At 37.0% G+C, this 23,593-nt stretch overlaps 1 protein-coding gene across 2 annotated transcripts in view; it reads right to left on the reverse strand.

The window, feature by feature from the left end:
* PRKG1 (protein kinase cGMP-dependent 1) overlaps window positions 1-23,593 on the reverse strand; it is a 1,342,028-nt gene that overhangs the window by 1,237,554 nt on the left and 80,881 nt on the right. The window contains exon 1 of one of the 2 annotated variants that reach the window (XM_001099460.5): window positions 6,951-7,365. The exons of the other annotated variant lie outside the window; for it this stretch is intronic. Within the exon in view, the coding sequence (XP_001099460.1) occupies window positions 6,951-7,261 (311 nt within the window). The 5' untranslated portion in view covers window positions 7,262-7,365. Of the gene's footprint in view, window positions 1-6,950; window positions 7,366-23,593 lie in introns of those variants that run through there. 2 annotated transcript variants of the gene reach the window in all.

Below are 23,593 nucleotides of genomic sequence, written 5' to 3' on the forward strand. Positions count from 1 at the left end.
CAGGATCAACCTTGTGTGACTGTGGGCAAGTTGCTTCACTTCTTCGCGCCCCAGAGTTCTTTTTATCATGCTGTGAAATGAGGATAATCCGGAATCTTCCTCACAGGGTTGTGTGCATCCTAAAAAATAGATGATCAGGCTGGGTGCGGTGGCTTACATATGTATTCCCAGCACTTTCTTTGGAGGCCCAGATGCTGGAGAATCATTTGAGGCCAGAAGTTCAAGACCAGGCTGTGCAACCGAGACCCTGTCTCCATAGAAAATTTTAAAAATTATCCAGGTGTGGTGTTATGTGCCTATAATCTTAGCTACTCTGGAGGCTGAGGTGAGAGGATCACTTGAGCCCAGGAGTTTGAAGCTGCAGTGAGCTACTGTTGTGTCACTGCACTCCAGCCTAGGCAGTAAGACAAAGAACCTGTCTCAATCAATCAATCAATGAATAATTCAGTCAATGAAAGAGGCAATCTATATAAAGCACAACAGCAGTGCCTGGCACAGAGTTAATGCTCCATAAATGTTACCCAATCTGATGATGATAAGTAGTGTGATTCTTGACCCTTTTTATCCAGAAACAGGAGGCACTGAGTTGTTGCCCTTATTCTTGTCCTCTGCACTGTGGGCTGCACAAATACCACCAAGTCCTCACTGATGTCAGATTAAGGAGTATTTCAAAGGGACAATACAATGCATTCAAAACAAGCACTGGTCTAAAGGGAAACTATCTTCAGTATAGCTCCCTAAGAAGACAAGCCTTCGATATACTCCAATTTGCATGTCTCTTCTCTATGGCAGTCTTCATCCATAAAGTACTGTCTTACTTGCAAGTTCTTTTCCAGTCTTGTCACCTGTTTACCTGCACACAAAGTCTATCAGTATTTTCCAGCTTCCTTGCAAATATGGCATAGCTTTACCAATACCCATCTCGTTTTGCCCTTTCTTGTCCCCTCAATATGCATTTCTTCTTCTCACTCTACTCTCCAGCTTTTTTCATTGCTTATAAAATTCACGCTTAAAATACAGGCAGCCTCCAGAAGCTGGAAAAAAACAAGGTATAGAGTCTCCTCTAGAGCCCCCAGCAGGAATGCTTATTGAATTTTATAAGCAATAAAAAAAGCTGAAGAGTAGTATGCTTATAAAATTCATTCAGAAATAAGAAACTTTTGAGAGTGTACTATTAGTTCCATCTTGTGTTAAACATCTGTTTTGTGTAGCTGAAGTGTTGTACTATTGTTTATATTTACATGACAGTTTTGGAGGGAGAACATTCCTCTGCTCTTACGAACAAAATTATACTTACAGAGTTCAAACAGGTTGCACGCACTGAACTTCTCAGCAAATAAATGTTAAGGAGATGCTGAGGAACACAGTCGTTACAGAAGATGGTGAGAGGGAAGCAAAACCGGTGTCAGAACAGAGTGCGAGGAAGCAGAGAAGGGCTGTCGGGGAAGGGGTGGCAAACAGTACCAGCTCAACAATTCAGATTAGGATTCAAAATGCCAAGGATGTGATTGCATAATAAGCTGTTGAGCATACTGGTAAATGCTGCTCTCAGCATGTGCTTATTTATCACATTGTCTTGCGTTCTCTGAGTTTGAAAGGTTCAAGTTAGAGGATCTGGAATGCTAGCAACAGACCCAGTCTCTTGGGATGGGCAGCAACACCTATGGTAGAGATGGCAGAAAGAGCAGCATCCTGGAGTTCGAATATGGTTGCTAGGATACCATGGAGACCCTCCACTGCTAGGCAGACAGAAAAAAAAAATGTGTCCATATGCCTTATAACCTGCAAACAGCAACAATAGAAACATCATCTGTGTTCTTCTACCATTTCCCATTAGGAATCCAAAGAACAAGTATCAGGAGCTTGGAAATGTGGCCCGGTAGAGCAAGGAAGCTGGTCATTTATATTCTCAGGCAGTTTCTAGAGCCATTCTATTTAAGGGCTTACCAGTATCTTCATTATAAGATCCATTTTGGGGACATGCAACTTGACTGTGCTTCAAAATGCCCTAATAGGGTTTTAGCCCCCTGGTCTCATACATTTTTATAAATGCTTCCAGGACTTCAATTCTACTGCATAAACTATAATGTCAAATTAACAAACAACCTTAAATTGGAAACTCTATTAGAATAACATTAGGTTGGAATTTAACTCCTCTACAAAAACAAGAAAGATGACTTTCAACAAAACAACTTCAGGTTCAATTCTCATGATGTTCAGTTTGCCTAGGTATGTGAGGAATCTGCAGTGCTAGTCTGTGGCATGAAATTCGATTATTTTCAATGGGAACATTTGGAAGTGAGTGGAAAAAGGAACTTGGAACTGGTTTCTTTAAGACTTCTAATCATCTGCTGTTTGCTTAAATTAACTACTCTTACCTAGTTGGTATAGTTATGACTATCAACAGGACTGTGATGGTGGGGGTTAGAAAGCTGAACTGATATTCTGGCATTCAGAACTGTATTAGTGGGTAACTATTAGTCCTTGGTGTAAAACATACACACACACGCACACACAGACACACACACACACACACACAAATGAGCCTTAGCTATTCTAAAACCCAGAAGAATGCCCTCTCACCTACTTTATCAAATCATAGAAACAGATTCTCCCTCTCACTGGCCTAAACTTGCTTTTCCACAGTTCCCACTACAGTACTTTAGCACAGCCACCAGTTGCTGCCAATTCCCAGAGAGGCCCTGCTGCTTTCTTTTTCTGTCCTGTCACTTTGCTAATGGCTTGTAATATGTTTCCCCAATCCCTATCTCTATCCCTCCCTCTTTCCTCTCATTTCCACTCACCTAAATCACAGCTATTTAACCCTTCTACTTCCACATGAGTCTCTGACACCATAAAACTAAACAGGCTTGATTGTATTTTGCCAACTGTCTTAGTTATCTCCCCTGTGACTTCCCTTACTCTATCTACTTTCTAGAATATTTACTTGTGCAGTATTGTTAACCCCTTGTTCACTCCTGGATGGTAGGACCTATGTAGCTCTTACCTCTAATGCCTTACAATATTTTGCACATCACAGGCAATCCCATAGAAGTATTGAACTGAGCTGCAGAGCACTTTTGGAATTAAATTTCTACCTTTCAAGACATAGTATGTTTTTATATTATGCCATCTATGATTACACTAGAATTCTAGAATTCTCTCAACTTCCAACAGAATGTAATATAGAGTTTTTAGGAACATTTTGTTTTTCTTGAGATATATTAGTATAAAGTCTAAAAGATCAAATAATCTCTTAAAATTAATGCCTCCCTAAAAATAAAAATAAATATTTTTATCCTCAACTCCTCCAAAGTACTTCAGGTGTGGTGGCTCACACCTGTAATCTCAGCACTTTGGGAGGAGCAGGTGGGCTGATAACCTGAGTTCAGGAGTTCAAGACCAGCCTGGCCAAAATGGTGAAACCCCATCTCTACTAAAAAACAAACAAACAAACAAAATACAAAATTAGCCAGGCATGGTGGCATGTGCCTGTAATCCCAGCCACTCAGGAGGCTGAGGTGGGAGAGCTGCTTGAACCCGGGAGGTGGAGGTTGCAGTGAGCCGAGATTGTGCCACTGCACTCCAGCCTGGGTGACAGAGCAAGACTCCGTATCAACAACAACAACAAAGAAAAAAAAAGGAAACAAAATAGAACATGTCACAATTCTCTGAAATTCAGCAACAGCTTACAAAAATACAAAGAAACTAACAACTTTTAGGAACTCAAGTCTATATAATCCAACTGAAATAACTGAAACCCTGTGACATTAAAATGGAAAGGATTTGGGAATATTTTCAAAAGATAAGGGGTTTAGATCAAAATTTCAGGGACTGAATGTTCCAACATGATATAGAATCAATTTCAGGAATGAAACTTCATGAAATAAAATTACTTAAGTCCATAAGAACTATTCTATATAGGCAATCAACAAGCTATCTGATCTCATATAATGAATGCTTAGGTTTTTTTTTTTCATTTTAAGGGTTTATTTGCACAATTTATTTCCAAATATAGTTTAGTAGTTTTACATTCTCAAGGAGTTATTTGGTAGCAGTGGAATATAGATTCCAATTTGCTACATCAGTTCTTTGCTTCACATAAGTACTGTATGCAGATTGTGAAAGAGATCAATAAAAACACTCCTCCTACCTCATAGTTATAGCAGGAGTGTCCTGTCTGTGTGCTGGAATCTGACAGAACCTTCCCTCCAATTCCCACATTACAGGAAAAATTCCAAACCAAAAATTTTAAGATGATTCAAGTTATTAAGTTAATTTATATTTTATACTATTTTTAAACAACCAAATTTAGCAAGAAAACAGAACTAAAGAAAAAAAATTATAATCCTCAGAAGGCAACCTCAGTAAGCAAAAACTAAACAGATATATTTGCATATATGAGATAAATGAACAGAACATTAGTGGGGCAGTTACCTACATCTAAAAAAAAAAAACAGAATCAAAAACTAGCATGAATGTGAGCTGGAAATTAATGTGTCTATTTAGATACTTTCATTTTAACTTGAACTCACAATAATCTATATGTGTGTTTAAGAAAGATGGCTACGTTTAAGATGTAGTAAAGATGAAATATAAAGACACAAACACTTGTTGCCAGTAAGTCTGTGTAATCAAATTATTCATAGTGAAATACACTGAAATGCAAACAAGTCTTCTTTGGTTTGGCAGGTTTTCTTAACTCTTTGTGGAGCTACCTTGTACAACCATTCAAATAACATAAGATTTATTCATTTTGAATACAATGTACTTCTATTTTCCCTAAGAAAGGTACACTTTCTACTACTCAAGCCAATTTTTTTCTAGTTTTCTTTATGTAAGTGTGAAAAAAGAACAGATGTTTTTCCAAAATTATTTAAGCTTGGAAGGCATTCTATCATTTTCCTCAATAAAATACTTCAGAGTCACCCAAAGCATCATGGCAATATCTTAAGAGCTGAGTCCTTTAAAATACAAGTTATTAGTAAGAAATCAGTGTCAGGACACACAGCATTGTTTGATAGATAAAATTTGTAATATAATGGGACGCTGTAAATCATTTGCCACACCAGCTTTATTTTCCACTCTGGACCTTTTCTGTTTGTTAGTTTTTCAATCTAGTTATTCTACAAGCCATGTACAAAGAGGCTTTTAAACTTATCACATTGTATAGCTCATTCCCTACTGCCTAGAATCTTGTAAATCTCTGATGGAATGTTTAACTGGAGTTATCAGCTGGCTTGAACATGCTTCACTATGAAACCTATTAAAATGGTCTTTTTGTAAAAGCAGAGTTTGCTCTGTGTCACTCAAAAGTCCTGCAGATACGAAAATGAGATCCTATGGAATGTTTAAAGATGCAGAGAGCTGTCTTTGAGTTATTTTTTCATTATGCAAAACTTGGCCCAGGAGAGATGGTCCTGTACCTCGTTAGCTAAAACAGTCAGGCGTGTCAGGACTGCAAATTAATTTACCAGAGAAAGCTGAAGTTTATTCAGATCACTCAGGGTTCTAAGGCAGACCTAAGTCTGCTGAACTATTAGGGCAATTTGGTGAGGTCGGAATCTCAGAAATGTTTATCCTTATTGTCTCTTTCCACCTCCCTCGCAGAATACAAACTCCTCCCTAAACTAAGCCTGCATGAACAGCAAATGTTCCATGGGAATCAACATGTATAGGTATAACTCTAAGTTTTCAAAAGTAATAATTGGTACACACTGTGATTCCCCCCAAAAATATCCAATAAATACAAGTAGAGATAATCGAGTATCTACTTTCTCCTTATATTAACTTGTTGTGTTTATGAAGTGGAGGGTTTCGATGGACCTTGTATTATTATGTAACACGTGCCATCCAGCCAATGTGATGTCGTTAGTAGTAGAGTAAGCAGTAACATCCTTGGTTTTATCAATTATGTTATTATCTATTAATTTAAAATGCCGTTCTTTTGGGCGCTCTCCCACATTCTCTGTTAACCTCATGTTCCTGTAGCTTTACTCTCTATACTAACTCTGAGTTAAGTGTTGTATAACAAGTTTCATTAAATTTTTTCCATCCAAGTTATGAAGCCCACTAACATCAGGATTGCACAGTTCTCTCAAAGGCTAGAACAATGCCACAGTGGTTGCATTAGAAGCCAAGAGTAAGGCAAACAATGGGTCCCCGTTTTAAGCAAGATAAGTGTGCTTATCTGTATCTAACCCTGGAAACAAGCAACCACGTCTTGGGAGATGGAGATGCTCCATTAGTAACATTATGCACGTTCCTTAAGGAAAACAAGCAATCTTCTGCCTCATATGTTATGAAAAAATATTTCTTCAAAATCAACAGACTAGTTTTCCATTTATGGATTGTAAATGTCATCCAATTCAGGAAATCAAAAATTCTTCCTTTTTCTATGTGTATTTGCTTATGTTTCACACTTTGATGATGACAAGAACGTCAGGTTTGAAGGGTACCAGCGTGAAGCGCCAGCAGGTAGAGAAATCCGGGAGAGCCACAAAAGCATAGAAAGTATGGGTGATATCAGACGCATTTCATTTCAAGTCTGATGAGCCTGCATTTAGGATTTTCCAGCTGGGCTGGTTTGCCAGGGTTTTTGGGAGACAGGGGGGCTTTTTATTTCTTCTCTCACACTCACACACACGGTCGGACACACACCTGGGACGCATTCAAACTCTACGTACACTAGGTGGCTTATACGAATGTACATGTATATTTAAAAATAATACCTTGACATCTGACAAAGACACGAAGGCAACGTATGTGCAGTGAGTCTGGCTCTGAGAAACGTGCACAGCCCCGCAAGAAGTGCCCGTTAAAATGAAACATTTCTGAGGATGAGGACAGACATGGCAAGCGGGAGGGGCGGGGGCCGACAGACAATACAGAGACCCGAAGCTCCCCACCGCCAGGGCGCCACATGGACCCGGCGCGTCACCCCTGCTTACTGTGGGCTCTTGGGGTAGAAGGGCAGGGTCACATGGCTGAGATCCTGGATGTCGAAGGCGGTGGGCTCGGCGGAGATCGCCTGCCGCTTGGTGCGCGGCTCGCCCTGCAAGGTGCTCGCGCTCTGCTTCTGCGCCTGCTGGGTGGCTGGTCGGATCACCGAGCGGTACTTGTCCAGCTCGTTCTGCAGCTTCTGGATCAGTTCGTCCTTCTGATCCAACTCCAGCTCCAGCTCGTCGATGAGAGCATCCCGCTGCCTCAGCTCCTCGATCTTCTCCTGGAGCGCGTACTGTAAATCCCGCAAGGTGCCCATGCTCCTCCGGGCTGCCGGGGGCTCCTTCCTGCCGCTGCTCCGCGTAGTGGGGCTTCCTCCCCTCTCGGATCAACTTTCCCCAAAGTCGCCGCTGCCTCCCGAGTGCCAAAGCTTCCTACTTGAGACCAAAGCCAGCCCTGGCTTCTGAGCATGCCCAGTCCGCCGGCTTCAGCCACCCAGAGTTTCAGTGCAGATTCCACTTCTCTGGGCTGGCTGTGAGGCTCAGAGTGGGGAGAGCAAACCAGCAGGTCCAACCCGGGATTAAACCTGAGACGCGGTGGGCGCCGCGGCACCGGGTAGAAGAGCCGGGAGGCGCGGTGGCGGGGGAGCGGGAGGAGGGGACGTGAATGGGGGCTCCGAGGCAGCGGCTGGGCTCTCAGGGTCCCTCGCGCCGGGCGCCCAAGGAAGCTTGCGGGGCTTGCGGGGAGCCTGATAAGCCTCCGAGGCGCGCCGGGGGTGTGCGGGCGGAGCGAGGAGGGAGCTCTACTTCGGGGGTGGGGAGGTGGGAGGGAGGGGACAGGGAGGACCCCGGGCAAACTCCGGAGGCCTCAGCTGACTCCAGAGCCGACCAGCCTGGAGAATGTTGGGCTACGATCCTAGCGACGTACGAGGCATAGGGGACTCTGTATCATCAAAGCTCTGAGTTCTGGAGGTATTTTGACGGCCGGCCTCACTAAGGAAAGCTCCCGAGCGGTGTGGCCGAGCTGTCGCTTCTCCCACACCACCTTTCCCACCCGGAGCGCCTCACACAGGTGGCTAATGCTTGCGAAGAAACTTGCCTTTCAGGAGCTGCGAGCGAGTCGGCGCCCGCGAGGAATTTCCCCTTTCAGCCTACTACCTTTGGGAAAGCGTTGTGGGGTAGGGGGTGGGGGTTCTGATTTTATCCCCTCGAGGCGTTGCTACTCTTTACCTGCTCCAGATAGTTACTCTCCTTTCTGCCCCTTCCAAACTCTGATCAGGGAACTCTTTTAAGGCAAAGGCCAAAAACGGATTTGGGCCCTAGCAGGCCATTCAGCTTCCCCATGAGCCCTCCGCCTTGAGCTGGTGCCTGGGAATAGTTCTCTGATGGACCTTGCTTCTTCCATTGGCTAAATTTGGCGGGGAGAGGGTGGGGGTTAAAAATCATTCCCGAGCTCCAAAAAGTTCATCTTGAAACTGAACCATACCTTTAAAAATATTACTTTCCTCACAATCAAGCTGTTAGGAATGTGTATTTCCACTTGAATGGCCAGGAAGACATCCTGACACAAACTTTGAAGAAGAGGGAAAATCGTGAAGGAGCAAGGGAGACTACGCGGGCTGCAGTGAATTGTACACTATACTGCAGTCACCCCCACCTCTACGCACTCCCATCTCCATCCCTGCCCACTCAATATTCCCCAAAATGATCACAATTAGGTAACTTCCTTTCTATCCAAGTGTTACTCTCCCATCATGGGAACACATGTATAGAATCTTTAAATATCTGCCTAATACGTACCTAAATTCCTAATATTTGCTTAAGACATTAACAACTCATCCAATTTTATAGCATCTTTATTGGCAGACTTTTGATTACTATTCTTGGACACTCAATATTATAATCCTCAATGCTCTATGTGGTCATTCCTTAACACTAAAACAAAGTGGATAGAAAATAAAATTGAATTGCAATGCAATTCTAAAGTTAACAAAGAATAGTATCAAAATAACTTGCACACGGTTGCTTTTGAATACACAATTTTTTGTATTTAAGCTAGAGACAGAGGAAGGGAGGAAAAGAGGGAAGGAGGTCAAGGTATGTTAACAAGCTTGTTCATTTAAAGTGTGGTTGTTTGTAATTACAGGACTAAATGACAAAATATATGCAGTCCTAAATATTCTTTTATGTAGATGATTATCTAATAGTTCTCTTAATGCAGATTACACAAGACACTTCATTTTTCTGCTTTCCAACACAGACTTTCAGAAGTGCATTTATTTCTAAATGTGATATATAAAATGGATCATTCTCAAAACATTTTCTTTTGCAATGAAGAAATGAGCAACTTACAAATATTGAAAATAATAATAGCTCTGAATTATTGTTGTTTTAATTAAAAGTAAACCAAGCAGAAGTACTGTGACTTTGTATAACTCACTGTATTCTAAAAAAATTTCCATGAAAATTTCCTTCTTCTGGGCAAAAGGCCAAATTCTTATTTAACCTGTGGGAATTCTTTATTTCCATGGGAAAATGTTTGATACAAAATGACTTTTTCCTATAGATCTATTATTGAGGTTCCTGAAGCCATGAGTTTATGTCTAAAAATATATCAGATACAATGTATACAGGACATAATTAGACAACTGCTAAATTGGGTTCAGAATTCCAGGATTTTCTCTTCCTTTTTTTCCTTTTTTAGTTTTTCTTTTCTTTTCTTTTTTCTGTGACAGAGTTTTGCTCTTGTCACCCAGGCTGAAGTGCAGTGGCACAATCTCAGCTCACTGCAACCTCCACCTCCTGGATTCAAGTGATTCTCCTGCCTCAGCCTCCAGAGTAGCTGGGACTACAGGCACCTGCCACCATGCCGGCTAGTTTTTGTATTTTCAGTAGATATGGGGTGTTACCATGTTGGCCAGGATATTCTCGATCTCTTATCTCATGATCTGCCCGCGTTGGCCTCCCAAAATGCTGGGATTGCAGACATGAGCCACTGTGCCCAGCCATCTCTTTAATTTTTAAAGTGAAAACAAATATTTTAAGTAAGTTTTTCATTGACGCTTTAGAGTTTATTTAGGGTTTAAATGGGGTCGCTTAATGTTTTTGAGCAGCACAAAATAGACAAGCTTCTTTCTCATTTGTAGAAAGTCTGTCTACATGTACAAAGGAAAATAAAAACTAAAACACTTTCCCAAAAATAAAAAATAAGACTTCAACCAAAAATGTGTAGGCATTTTGGAAAAAAAGTGAGGTTTTTTTACACTAAAATATGTAAATATTTTTTCACTATTTTAGCTGGCATATCTACATGCAATTATAGGATGTATACACATTACATTTTCATTTTCAATGTACATCTCATGATATAAAATCTGTTTCAGGATGAATCTGATATTGACAGTCAGGAATCTGTTATAACAAACACAAAGAGTAAACAGCTGAAAAGACATGACTTTTACAATTGACTTTAAAAGGTGTTCAAGGAATAGAATCTAGTTATGCCAGGCTGTGTTATTTTTTAAAATTTATTTTCCCTTAAATGCTTTATAATTTCATATGCAAAATCCAGGATTCTGGCCTTTTCTCTTTCATTTTTAAAGTAAAAATAAATATTTTAGGTATGTTTTTCAATGATGTTTTTGGCCAGCTGTTTAGATCTTGAGCGATCAGGTTTCCATCTCAACCTTTTGCGTGTTTCCAATATTTTCTTAAACATCTTCTGCGTTGTACTTAGTAAATGCTGGAAATAAACCTTATGTGAAAAATCAAAGTCCTGCAATTAAGTCTTAACAGACAAATTATCTTTACTATGTGTCATATAGTAAACTTAACTGGCTAAATTACAAGATCAAAGATCAGGCACAAGTCTATTCTGCTAATTAGGAAGTGTCAACCTCAAATTCCTGCAGGGATAGAGTAGAGGAGAATGGCTTGATCTGAGCCCTGCCCCACTGCCTATCTGAGATGAAGCTTTGACATTAGATGCTGACAGTTAGAACAATGGAATTTTGAAGGAACTGAATTCATACTCTAGAATTCCATAATCAACTCACAACCTGCTTTTCAGCAGTCTTTCTTTTTCATAACTTTAATAAAAGCAAAGTTCTACTGGTAGCCAGACCAAACTGAGGCCTGTTAAACTCTAATATGCTCTTCACTCTTGCACCCAACCCTCATAATTGAGAATAAAAACTGACATGTCTTCCTTAATGGACCCTCAGAATCATTTAATGAGCTATTCCAATAAAGTATCTTTATTATAATACTGGCTATTCAAAAGTAAATCTGTAGAATTTATCATCCTTCACTAAAAACATTATTAGCCCAAAAGAACTATGCTAATTTTATCCACTTGTCCATTCCACTGACACTGTATTTCCTGGAAGAATCTTAAGTTTTGAAATTTTCTTCTGCCATGTCATGTGTGTATCTTGAATGGGAAAAAATAAACAAACAAAAATATAGCTGAGCCTTTTAGGTGATAGAAGCTACCTCTTGCAGAAGATTGCTAAAAGTAACAAGTCCTCCTAAGAATCTAGATTTTAAAGCTACTATTACTGGCAGACATAATGGTTTGTTCTAAGTTGCTAATCATAATCAAGATCACAAAAAATAACTAACTGCCTTGACTTCTTATATGTATTGTTCATATAACCCTATAAGTTGAATATTATTAATATTCTATTAACATTAGAGAAAATGAAGGCACAGAATCATTCACTTAATCAATGGCAAAGTCTGGCTTCATATCCAGACTAGGTGATGTAGAGCTGAAGTCCCTACCCCTCATTACTTTCTGTAGAACTTATAAGTGTTGCTACTGTCCTATTCTGTATCCAGAGAGAGAAGAGTGTCCTTAACATCAACTTGCTTGACTCAGGGGTCAGGGAGGTGAAGAGGACAAATTTTAAAAATCCTGAAAGATCAGCAGCAAGGTTTTCAAAAAGTTCCTTTTCCCAAAACTGTCTTTATTTCAACAAGATTACATTCTTGTTCAGGGTACAGTAACTTGAACCCATTTGCCAGAGATTGTACTAATCCTAAAATTGCTTGAAATTGTCCTGTCTTTAAAACTAAAAGTTCTAAGTATCTTCCAGTCTCAGGCAAACCAAGAGAGTTGGTCACCCTATTTAATTCAAAATATCTGAGCCTCTCTAGTTTATAAGTATTTTCAAATTTTGCTTTCCACATTACTGATAGAAAAGTAAAACCAAGGAAGATCTATAATGATAACACCTATTATTTTAGGCACATTACAAACCCACTTATACATTACTTTGTGTGAATATGTTTTAGGAAAGCAATCATCCTATTGCAATGAATAATAATGCACAACCGGAATTGTCTTTGGACTATAAAGGCGGATGAGTCAGACAAGAGAATTTTAATTATACTTTGATAAATTAGACAATAATTCAAGGATCCCTTTTTGCTTTATTGTTTTAACAGAAGCTGGAACTTACATTGATTCCCTACTAAGTACAGTGACTCAAGTACCAGCTATTTTATTAATTCCTGTAGAACTAGTTTTATAATTGTGTTTAGTGGATAGATTTGGCCATAAGGAATATATATTTACATGGATATAAGTACAAATCGAAATAGTTTGGCTGTTTTCAAGGTATAGTATTTCAAGTGGTAAGTTCTGCATGGAAAAGAAAAAAAAATAAACCATTAATGATGAAAAACTTACTGCAGAGACTTGGAAAGTAATAGAGCACTGTACCATAATTGCTAATGTACTTAGCATTTAATACCGAATTAGTGTCACGCTTAATATTAGGTGAAATGAATTTTTATAGTCCCCTTCTTAAGATGATGGGAAGTTATTATTGGGCCTCAGGCTAAACTAATTCTCATGAAAACTCATGAACTGTCTAACAAAATGAACATTTATTTGTACTCTTTAGTCAGCTGCTCATTTCCAATAATCAAAAGAAAAGAAATCAAGAAGAAAAATATTAGGCTTTTTGTATTTTGAAATAAGAGTAAAATTTTTAAATGCATAAAATAGAATCTAAAATGCTTTATTCACAAGACACCATTTTACTGCATCTGAAGCTTAATGTATATGTACATGAAGCTTAATGTATATGTACATGCAACATATCTACCTGTATTATAAATAAGTTAGAGTTGCTCAGTTCCATTTCAGTGATTCTTCTGGTATATTAAATGTGCATCTTTTACTAAGGTAAATCATCAATATTTTCCACAAAATTTTCTAAAGTACTTTCAAAAGTAATTTTGATTCTGAAAACAGATTTGATATCATGGGGCTTATAGAATAGCTCTATAGTCTGTGACTTTTCTTTTTTGCTCTTATTTTTATTTTAACTAGTATTTAGCAGTTGATATAACTTGGCCATTTTCTTCTTACAGGTTTTGTAACCAAAATTTAAAGTAAAGAAAACCTAAATTTTGTTAGCAAACTCTTTAAAAATAGTAAAGTAAGAAAATACTAAAGATGTAAGAACGACAATAAAATAGAAATTTGGGTGAATTGAATTTTTTTTTATTAGTAGGTAAAATGACTGCATTGGGCAAGAGAAAGATGTCAGGAAATTTGTTTATATTGTGAGAATGTCAGTGATTCAAGGGAGAGCGGGCTTTGCAGGCAAAAAGACTCAGTAGGGAAATACATGGAGATCTCCACTCTCATTAATTTAATAGGCATGGAAGTATCACCTAACTTCAAACTAAGGAATCTTCAAATTGTGACTTTTCTATAATCATCATGAGATGGAAATCCAGACATCCACTTTTCTAACGACAGGCAAATGAAGCAGTAGGCTAGTAAAGCAAATGGATATCATTCCAGGGCCAAGATATTGCCAAGTATTATTCTTGAAACAAGGATAGGCGCTCCAGGCTGGGGCCCAGGAGATGCATACATTCACTATGTATTTGTAACTAACTATAACATTATCATTCGCCTCGCCTAATGTAGGTTTTTAGAAAAGATTCAGTAATTCCTTTATGGTCTAGGCTGGATTTTTAAAAATTCATTTTTCAAAGCACAGGCATTTAATCTGGTAGGTAAAGAATACTTTGAATATTAGTGGTCCAGATTTAAACTTAAAAGACAAATGTGCAAACACCTATATAATGAAGAAGTTACCCAAAACAGCAATATCTAAAGTATCATATAGTTTCAATGCACCACATAAATAAATGTACAATAGGAACTTTCACACTTTTTTGATATTAGTGCAAAACACAATTACACATCTAGAATCTAGTGCCTAGAGTTACTATATTACATACAAATTTTTTTGCTCAAAGAGTTAATGTAGAGAGTCATTATGGAAAATTCATCTAATTTTTCCCTAAAATATAATACAGCCAAAATTCTAATCATCCAGCTTCTTTAGAAAAGCATCTATGTTGACTACAACTTTTAAGTGGAAAAAATGACAGGGAAATCTTCACAATGTTTATTTGTGGAATATTAAAAGCAATTGCTGCTGTTAGGAACATGGAGAACTTAGTGAAAATTGCTTACTTTCATTTTCCAGTTTCCACTGGTCAGACCCTCCATCAGAAAACTGCAAATAATATTCTCTCAGCAGTCACAGAACTAAAACTTACCTAAGATAACAGTGTTTCCACGTTTGCTCTATTTTTTAGTTTACTTTATGTCACTCTCAAGGGTACACACAAATAACATACATATACATACATACAAACACACAAATACAGAGAATTAAACATATGCCATGGTTTAACATCTCATCCTATCCCACCTCCCACAGGAAAAAAAAAAGAAAAAAGCAAATGTGTCAGCTATGATGTGAATGTCTCCCCCAAAGTTCATATGCTGGAAACTTAATCCCCAGTGCAACAACACTGAGAGGTGGAATCTTTTAAGTGGTAATTCTTTCAAGAAAAAAAGTAGTTGTATAAAGACACATATTTTCTAGAAAATATTCAAAGTGACAGGAAGAAAACATGGTTATCATGGATCTTAAGCAGGCAAATATGTTGTTCTAAGAGGGGTGTCAAAGTAAAGCTCTGCTAGCAACCAGGCGACTCTAATGCAGAGCTTTCCTCAGAATGTTAACTAAAGAACACTAGTTCCTTAAAATGGTAATAAATGTAATGAAAAAGAGTTTTATGTTCAAAAATGTTTGGGAGACATTGAGAAAAAAATAAGAAAAGAGATTTCTTTCTGCATTATTATCAGTACTTTTAACTTTCCAGTATGTATTATGAATTTCCAAAATAAATATACAGTAAATACAAAAAATATTACATACTGTATACACTATGTAAATAAATGGTAAATATATACAATTGTTTAACAACTAAACCTTCCTTCTTCTAATACTTTCAGTGTTGAACCTGAGTATTCATAGCATTTAATACTTTAAAAGTCAGACAATTTAATAGAAAGTACAAGCATTTTCTCCATTTGTGAAATCCCCTATTGCTATCTACATACACAGCAATATCTGAGACAAGAACACACAGTTCTATTCCCACAAACAGTACTGTCAACTACTTGCATCTCCCCTTTCAAACCACAATCTGCCCAGCCTGTGGCCACAGCCAATGACATGACAGAAAACCATGAACATATAACAAATTTGGTGCCTACAGGAAAGATTAGCCTTGCCATTTGACCCATAATCACATTTCCTCCCTTTAAAATTAGACTAGGTCACAAGATTATTGCTTAGGCTGGGAAAATGTTCAAGGAAGGACTACAATGGGATCAAAATAGGTAGAGCATTTGGTGAGTAATGAATTACCTAAGTGTTACAGTGATCCTTTAGTTCTTTAAGTTCTCCAAGCATTAAGCAATTACATTTTAACATTTCATAGCTTCCAGTGGGAATTCTCTTTTTGCCTGTGAAGCCCTGTTCCAAACCCCTTTCACTACCTTCAAATCCTAGCCCCATCACTGCCCCATCACCACCTCTCATCTCTTGAGTTGTTTATTCAATAAATCTATTCTTCAGTTCTTCCCTAAAATAAAACTACCTCTAATAATCCTTCAGAATCATCCCCATAATATTTTCCCTTCTAAAAGCACTTTATCAGAATGCATAATTATATATTACGCATTATAACCCTAACCCTAACGCTAACCCTAATATTTGCATACATATTTGTTAAATAGATACTTCTCCCATTAGACTATAAACTATGAAAGCAAAGAATTATGTCTATTTTGTTCACCAATACCTAGAATAGGAAGGTGCTCACTATACTTGCTAATTGTGTTGAATAAATAAAGGTAGGAGTAAATGCAGTCAACAATTATTTATTTAATATGCAAAACACACCTCTCTGTGGAAAGGAATCAAAAGGGACAAATTTTCTGTTTATTGATGGTGTTGTGTAATATTTAATAAATCAAACATATCAGAGGCTTAGTTTAAACCTGTCTCTATGTAATAAATCAAATATATCAGAGACTTAACTTTAAAATGGGTTTTCTTCTACAGAAAAAAATAATAATCCCTATTTGAACAACATATTTGCCTGTTTAAGGACCATGATAACGATGTTTTCTTCCTGTCACTCTGATTTTTTTCTAGAAAATAATGTGTCTTGATATCCAACTACTTTTTTCAACTCTCTTAATGCACTTTTAAATCACCATAATCTCACCTTCTTTCTTAGTCTTAGACTTATAATATGTTGTCTTCAAGGTACAGCGCTCTTTTATGTAACACTGGAAATGTCTACAGAATCAACAGTTTTGCAATTTCTTTTTTGTTTCTTCCACAGTTCCAGCTACCCCTTCAAAAGCCGACTGCTTTATTTGGAGTTGGCCTTCTTTACTAGTGCTTCTTAATACATACGTCTTGTAGAAAACTATTCATATCATTTGATATTATTTCAAAAGCAGATGCTTTCAATTAAGATACTTAGTATCTTCCGTGATTATTAACCGATGCTTGTGTCCTACCTGATCATTTATAATTTGAAAGTTAAGATTCAAAGTCCAAGAAGCAAATTTACATCCATCTGCAAAATTCCTTCACTAACTTAATTCTTAACATACATATACTTATTTCCCATCTCCTCTCCCTTGTTCTTGCTTTGCTTTTTCCACAGAATGTCAGAGTAGGCCCTAGATATAAAATCATAAGCTTAACATCACAATCAATTGAACATAAAAGTGCTAACTTTTGGGAATTAGCAATAATTATAAAGTCACAATGCTATGTTAAATAGCTGTTCAATTAACTCAAAAGACAGGAATATATGGTTTGTTAATGCAAAAAAGAATATTTCTCAGGTAGATGTTTTCTGTAATTTTAAAAAGTCAGAAAGAAGACTTCATAAGCTCTTCAAATTTATTGGACTTGAATATAGGTCTTGAAAAAAGTAATTGTTGTCAACCTTAAAAAACCTAAAGACAAGCCATCCCTATGAGAAAATAAAATAAATCCTTATCTATTAAAGAGTCAAATTTGAAGCTAAAAAGTCAAAACCTTGCATATATATATATCCCAAAAATCTTTATAAATTAAGCTTTTAACTGCAATGTTATAATGCTGCTTCAGTGTCTAAATAGAAATTTAAGTTTCTGATTCGCAACTGTGTGAAACTTCTAGATCTTCAATAAAACGTTAGCATTAATAACCATGTGAATGTAAGAACCCTTCTGGCATTGCATCATTTATCTTTAGTGGTTTTAATTATATTTTTCCTCCCACAAACTGGGAGTCTCATGATGCAGTCATCAATATACCTAATCCTTTTGGGAGCACCATTTCCCAAGAGGAAAAACATATGTAATTAATATTAATAAAGCTCCGCAACAGAAAAATGTCATGTTGATATGTATATGCCTTTCTATATGTAGAAAATATATTCTTTATTTTATTCAGTTAAAAATAGTATTTTTCAGAAAATAGTTTCTGATTGAGATTTAAATGTTTCATTTTTTAAAAGTACAAGGTAAAGCAAAGCATCACATGATGGTGAAATTTGTACTCTTTCTTTATATGATTCATTTTATTTTAAATACACTTCCATAAATAGCGTACAGCTTCAACAAACAGTACATTCTCCAAATTTATCTCTCAGCCATTAATACTAATTTCTAATGACTAAAATACAGAACTAAAGGTACAATTGCACCCTCTACTGTCCAAATATTAAGCATCGTGCTGTGTATGTTTGTGTAACACATTCATTATAAAAGTAACAAGTAAATAACATTGGTTTCCTTTTGACATTAATTAGCATATCCTCAAAAAATTAAGCTCTAATTATAAAATTTCCATAGTGATGTAAATGGAAGTTTGCCACTTTTATAATTACTTGTACTAAATTAATTTAGAAAATGACTCTTATTAAGGTACAGTCATGCATCATGCAATAAATTTTCTGTCAATGACAGACCACATATACAACAGTGGTCTTGTAAGATTATAATGAAGCTGCTATACATAGCTGTACCTTTTTTTATGTTTTATACCATATTTTTACTGTACCTTTTCTATGTTTAGATATGTGTAGATATACAAATACTTACCATCATGTTACAATTGCTTACAGTATTCGGGAGCAATAGGCTATGTCATATAGCCTAGGTGTGTAATAGGCTATATACCATCTAGGTTTGTGTAAGTACACTTTTTGATGTTTGCACAATCATAAAATTGCCTAAAGGCACATTTCTTAGAATGTATCCCTGTTGTTAAATGATGCAACTGTACTTGAGTGAAGTATTCATTAACTTACTGATAATGCATGGCAATATTAATGACCTTTTCAACAATATTCATAACAAGGAAAAATATGAAATCATTCAAGCAAACAATTGGCATATTTTTCTAATAGTGTATAAAGTTTACCAAATTTAATTTCAAGTTAAAAATCAGGAAAGCACTGTTTCTCTAAAACTGTGCTTCAAAGTTTTTAAGAAAAATTGTGAGTCGATTGTCCAAAATGTGACATACCACTATGAGCTAAAATTAATAGGTTATTTGTATTTTTTAAACCTATCTTTAACGTTTCAATAGAGACTGTTGGGCCAGGCGCAGTGGCTCACGCCTGTAATCCTAGCACTTTGGGAGGCTGAGGCAGGTGGATTGCCTGAGATCGGGAGTTCGAGACCAACCTGACCAACATGTAGAAACCCTGTCTCTACTAAAAATACAAAATTAGCCAGGTGTGGTGGTGCATGCCTATAATTCCAGCTACCCAGGAGGCTGAGGCAGGAGAATCTCTTGAATCCAGGAGGGGGAGGTTGTGGTGAGCCAAGATCACACCATTGCACTCCAGCCTGGGCAACAAGAGCAAAACTCCATCTTAAAAAAAAAAAAAAAAAAAAAAAAAAAAAAAAAGGTACTGTTTTGAATTCAAAATAAATTATTATTCAAAAGATTATCTTATCAATTTTTTCTTCCGGTGATGAAGATTCATTTACTGATAATCAACCCTCCCACCTATAATAATTAGAGAGGTTGAACCAAAAATATGAAAATAAGGCATTGGAAAACTCCCAAGCAGCAAGGAATTGAGGGGCCAATATCCCAGAGAAAAGTGAAGTCCAGAGATGTCAGCCTAATGTTCAGTGTTTTTCTGAGGTATTCACCAATTACAAAATACTTCTAAGAAAATAAATAACTAAGCATAAATTAAAAGCTGAGAGGCTAAGAAGTTGATCAAAGCTTCTAAAGTCTAAAATGGCTGGAGGGACAAAAATTGGAATCAGGCCCAACAAGTTGAAATCCAGGGAGGCTAAACTTTAACTGCTAATAACCATGTACCCAATAAGACCGAATCCTGTTTTACATCTGTGCAATCTATAATTGGATTAGGTGATCTGACCCTAGTCTTCCTGCCCGTCAGGAGCAAAAGTAAATCCTCCATAAAGGAAGATCACGTAATCCAGAGTATCACACTCTTTCTACAATTTTTCATGCCTAATGTTGGGTTTAAAAAAAAAAAATTAGGCAACACCCCATAACCTAAAACTGAGAAAAAAGTAGAAGCCATGCAACAGAAAGAGACACATGGGAGATTGTGATATTGGAATTATCAGAAATGAACTTTAAAGTAATTGTGACAAATATGTTTCAGAAAAGTGATTAAAATGTTAGTAATTTTAGCAGAAAACCAGAAATTACAAAGAACTTTTTGAAGCTGAAATTTTAGAATTAAAAAGAGCAGTAACTGAAATTTAATAACTCTATAGTAAATTTTAATAACAGAAGACACAATTAGTAAACTGGAAGATAAGTCCAAATAAAATAGCCACATTAAATAAAGAAAAGGAATTTTAAAACATAGGAAACAGGACATGAGATGTGGAGTCTTGGGAGAAGTTCTAACCTCTATATAACTGGAGTCTCAAAAGGACAGAAAAGAGAGAATATAGCAAAAGCAGTATTTGAAGAAATAATCACTATGAATTTTCCAAAACTGATAAAAAAATCAGGCCACAGATTTCAAGAGGCACTGTAAATGACTAGCACAATAAATATAAAAGACACCGATATGGTTTGGGTGGGTCCCCACTCAAATCTCATTTTGAATTGTAGCTCCTATAATTCCCAAGTGCTGTGGGAGGGACCCAGTAGGAGGTAATTGACTCATGGGGGTGGGTTTTTCCCGTGCTATTCTCATGATACTGAATAAGTCTCACAAGATCTGATGGTTTTATGAAGGGGAGTTCCCCTGCACATGCTCTCTTGCCTGCTGCCATGTAAGACATGCTCTTCCTTCATCTTCCACCATGACTGTGAGGCCTCCCCACCCATGTGGAACTGTCAGTCCATTGAACCTCTTTCCTTCATAAATTACCCGGTCTCAGGTATGTCTTAATCAGCAGTGTGAGAACAGACTAATACAGACACACACACACACACACACACACACAGTCACATACACACACACACAGACACATAGGTATAATACAGTAAAATTGTTACATGAAAAACAGAAAGCTCCTAAGAGCAGACAGACAAAAATATCTGCAACCTTCAAAGGAACAATAAGATAACAGCTTTTTAATTGAAGCAGTGAAAGTCACAAGACAATAGAATGGTAGCCTCAAAAGGCTGAAAAAAAATCTGACAACCAAGAATTCTATACTTGACAAAAATATTCTTTGAAAATAAAGGTAAATAAGTATATTTTGAGAAACAAAAACTAGAGAATTTGTTACCAACAGATCCCGCTAAAGGAGATAATAAAAGGCATTCTTCAGACAGAAAGAAAATGAATCCACATGAAAGCACAAATATTTAAAGAAAATGTAAGTATCATACAAAGGATAAATATGAGGGTAAATGTATATAAATTATTACTGTATAAAACAATAACATCTAACAACAATAATATAAAAGAGAGTAAGGGGCTAATAGTTGAATGTTGTTAGGTCATTTCACTGTCTGAGTATTAATAAATGTAATGACTTACCTCTAATTTTACTAATGCCAGGATGTATTACATGTTGTACTCTCTACAGTAACCACTTAAGGAAGCACAAGTTGTATAAATAACAAATTGATGGAAGGATAACTGAATATTAAAAACAATAGACTCATTAAAGTAGAGGCAAAAAGGAAAGAAAACTTAACATAGAACAAAAATCACAAATAGAAAACAAACAGTACAATAATAGATCAAAGATTTGATCAATGATAGATCAAAATGTATTAGTAAACAAACTAAATAGATTACTCCAGTTGCTAAACAAAGAATATCTGACTGAATAAAATAAAAATTATATATATTTTATGAGACAATTGTTATATAAGGAAACAGAAAGGCTTATAGTAAAAATGGTAAATAGAATCCAAACACAAACCAAAAGAAAGTTGATATAGCTCTACTACACAGCAAAGAAGTAAGAACACCAGTGTTATTAGAGTTAAAAAGGGATATCTCTTAATAATAAAATGATTAATTTACCAGAAAGTGATTATAATTCTAAATGTACGTGCACTAAATAACAGCCTTCACATTGGCAAAAGTAAAAATTCATAATGCTAAGAGGAGATATAGACAAACCTAATATCTTAGTAGATTGTGACTCGTATCTTAGAATAAGTGATAGACCTAGCAGGCAGAAATATAATCAGGCAATAAAAGATAGAAACAATATACTTAACAAATGTGAGTTAATTACACTACATAGAACACCTCATCTCAAAATTGCAAAACACATAATTTTCTATTGCATAGGAATATTTATTAAAATTGACTATATGCTGGACCATAAAACAAGTCTCAACAAACATCAGAATATTAAAATCATGGTATCTTGCTGCAGAAGAATTAAACTGGAAATGAACACAAACTATCTCAATAATTATGAAAAAGTATTTAATAAAATTCAAAATCCATTTATAATTTTAAAATAATTTTGAAAATTTTGAAATAAGCCAGGTGTGGTGGCTCATGCACATAATCCCAGTACTTTGGGAGGCTGAGGCAGGAGGATCACTTGAGCCCAGGAGTTTGAGGCTGCAAAGAGCTATGATTGCACCAGTACACTGAAGCCAAGAGGACAGTGCAAGATTCTGTCTCTAAAAAAATAAATTAATGAATAAATAAATAATTTCAATGTAAAGAGTACTTATCTGATAAAATGTACACACACACGCACAAAAATCTACCAAAAAACTCATACTTAATGGTGAATTATTAAAACACTTCTTTATGGTACCACAAAAAGAAATATATGCCAATAATCACCACATTAATTCAACATTATAATTGAAACCTGACCACTGAAATAAGGCAAGAACACTAAGTAAAATGCCAAAAAATTAGAAAATGTTGCATAATTATTGACACATACCTACAGAAAAACTATTAAAATAAGTAAATTGGAGGTCAGCATACAGAAATTTTATGTTAAAAGTTAAAAATGTATTTCTAGGGGGCAGTTCCAAGATGGCCAAATAGGAACAGCTCCAGCCTCCAGCTCCCAGCGTGAGCGACACAGAAGACGGGTGATTTCTGCATTTCCAACTGAGGTACTGGGTTCATCTCACTGCTGCATGTTGGACAGTGGGTTCAGGACAGTAGGTGCAGCCCACTGAGCAAGAGACGAAGCAGGGCGAGGCATCACCTCACCTAGGAAGCACAAGGGGTAAGGGAATTCCCTTTCCCAGCCAAGGGAAACTGTGACACACAGCCTCTGGAAAATCGGGTCACTCCCACACTAATACTGTGCTTTTCCAAGGGTCTTAGCAAATGGCACATCAGGAGATTATATCCTGTACCTGGCTCAGAGGGTCCCACACCCACAGAGCCTCCCTCATTGCTAGCACAGCAGACTGAGATCTAACTGCAAGATGGCAGTGAGGCTGGGGGAGGGGCGCCCACCATTGCTGAGGCTTGAGTAGGTAAACAAAGTAGCCGGGAAGCTTGAAGTGGGTGGAGGCCACCACAGCTCAAGGAGGCCTGCCTGCCTCTGTAGACTCCACCTCTGGGGATAGGGCATAGCCATAAAATAGGCAGCAGAAACCACTGCAGATTTAAATGTCCCTGTCTGACAGCTTTGAAGAGAGTAGTGGTTCTCCCAGCACAGAGTTTGAGATCTGAGAATGGATAGACTGCCTCCTCAAGTGGGTCCCTGACTCCCGAGTAGCCTAACTGGGAGACACTTCCCAGTAGGGGCAGAGTGACACCTCACACGGCTGAGTATCCCTCTGAGACTAAGCTTC

The sequence above is a fragment of the Macaca mulatta genome, chromosome 9, assembly GCF_049350105.2.
Source record: "Macaca mulatta isolate MMU2019108-1 chromosome 9, T2T-MMU8v2.0, whole genome shotgun sequence".
In the NCBI taxonomy this organism is placed as follows: Eukaryota; Metazoa; Chordata; class Mammalia; order Primates; family Cercopithecidae; genus Macaca; species Macaca mulatta.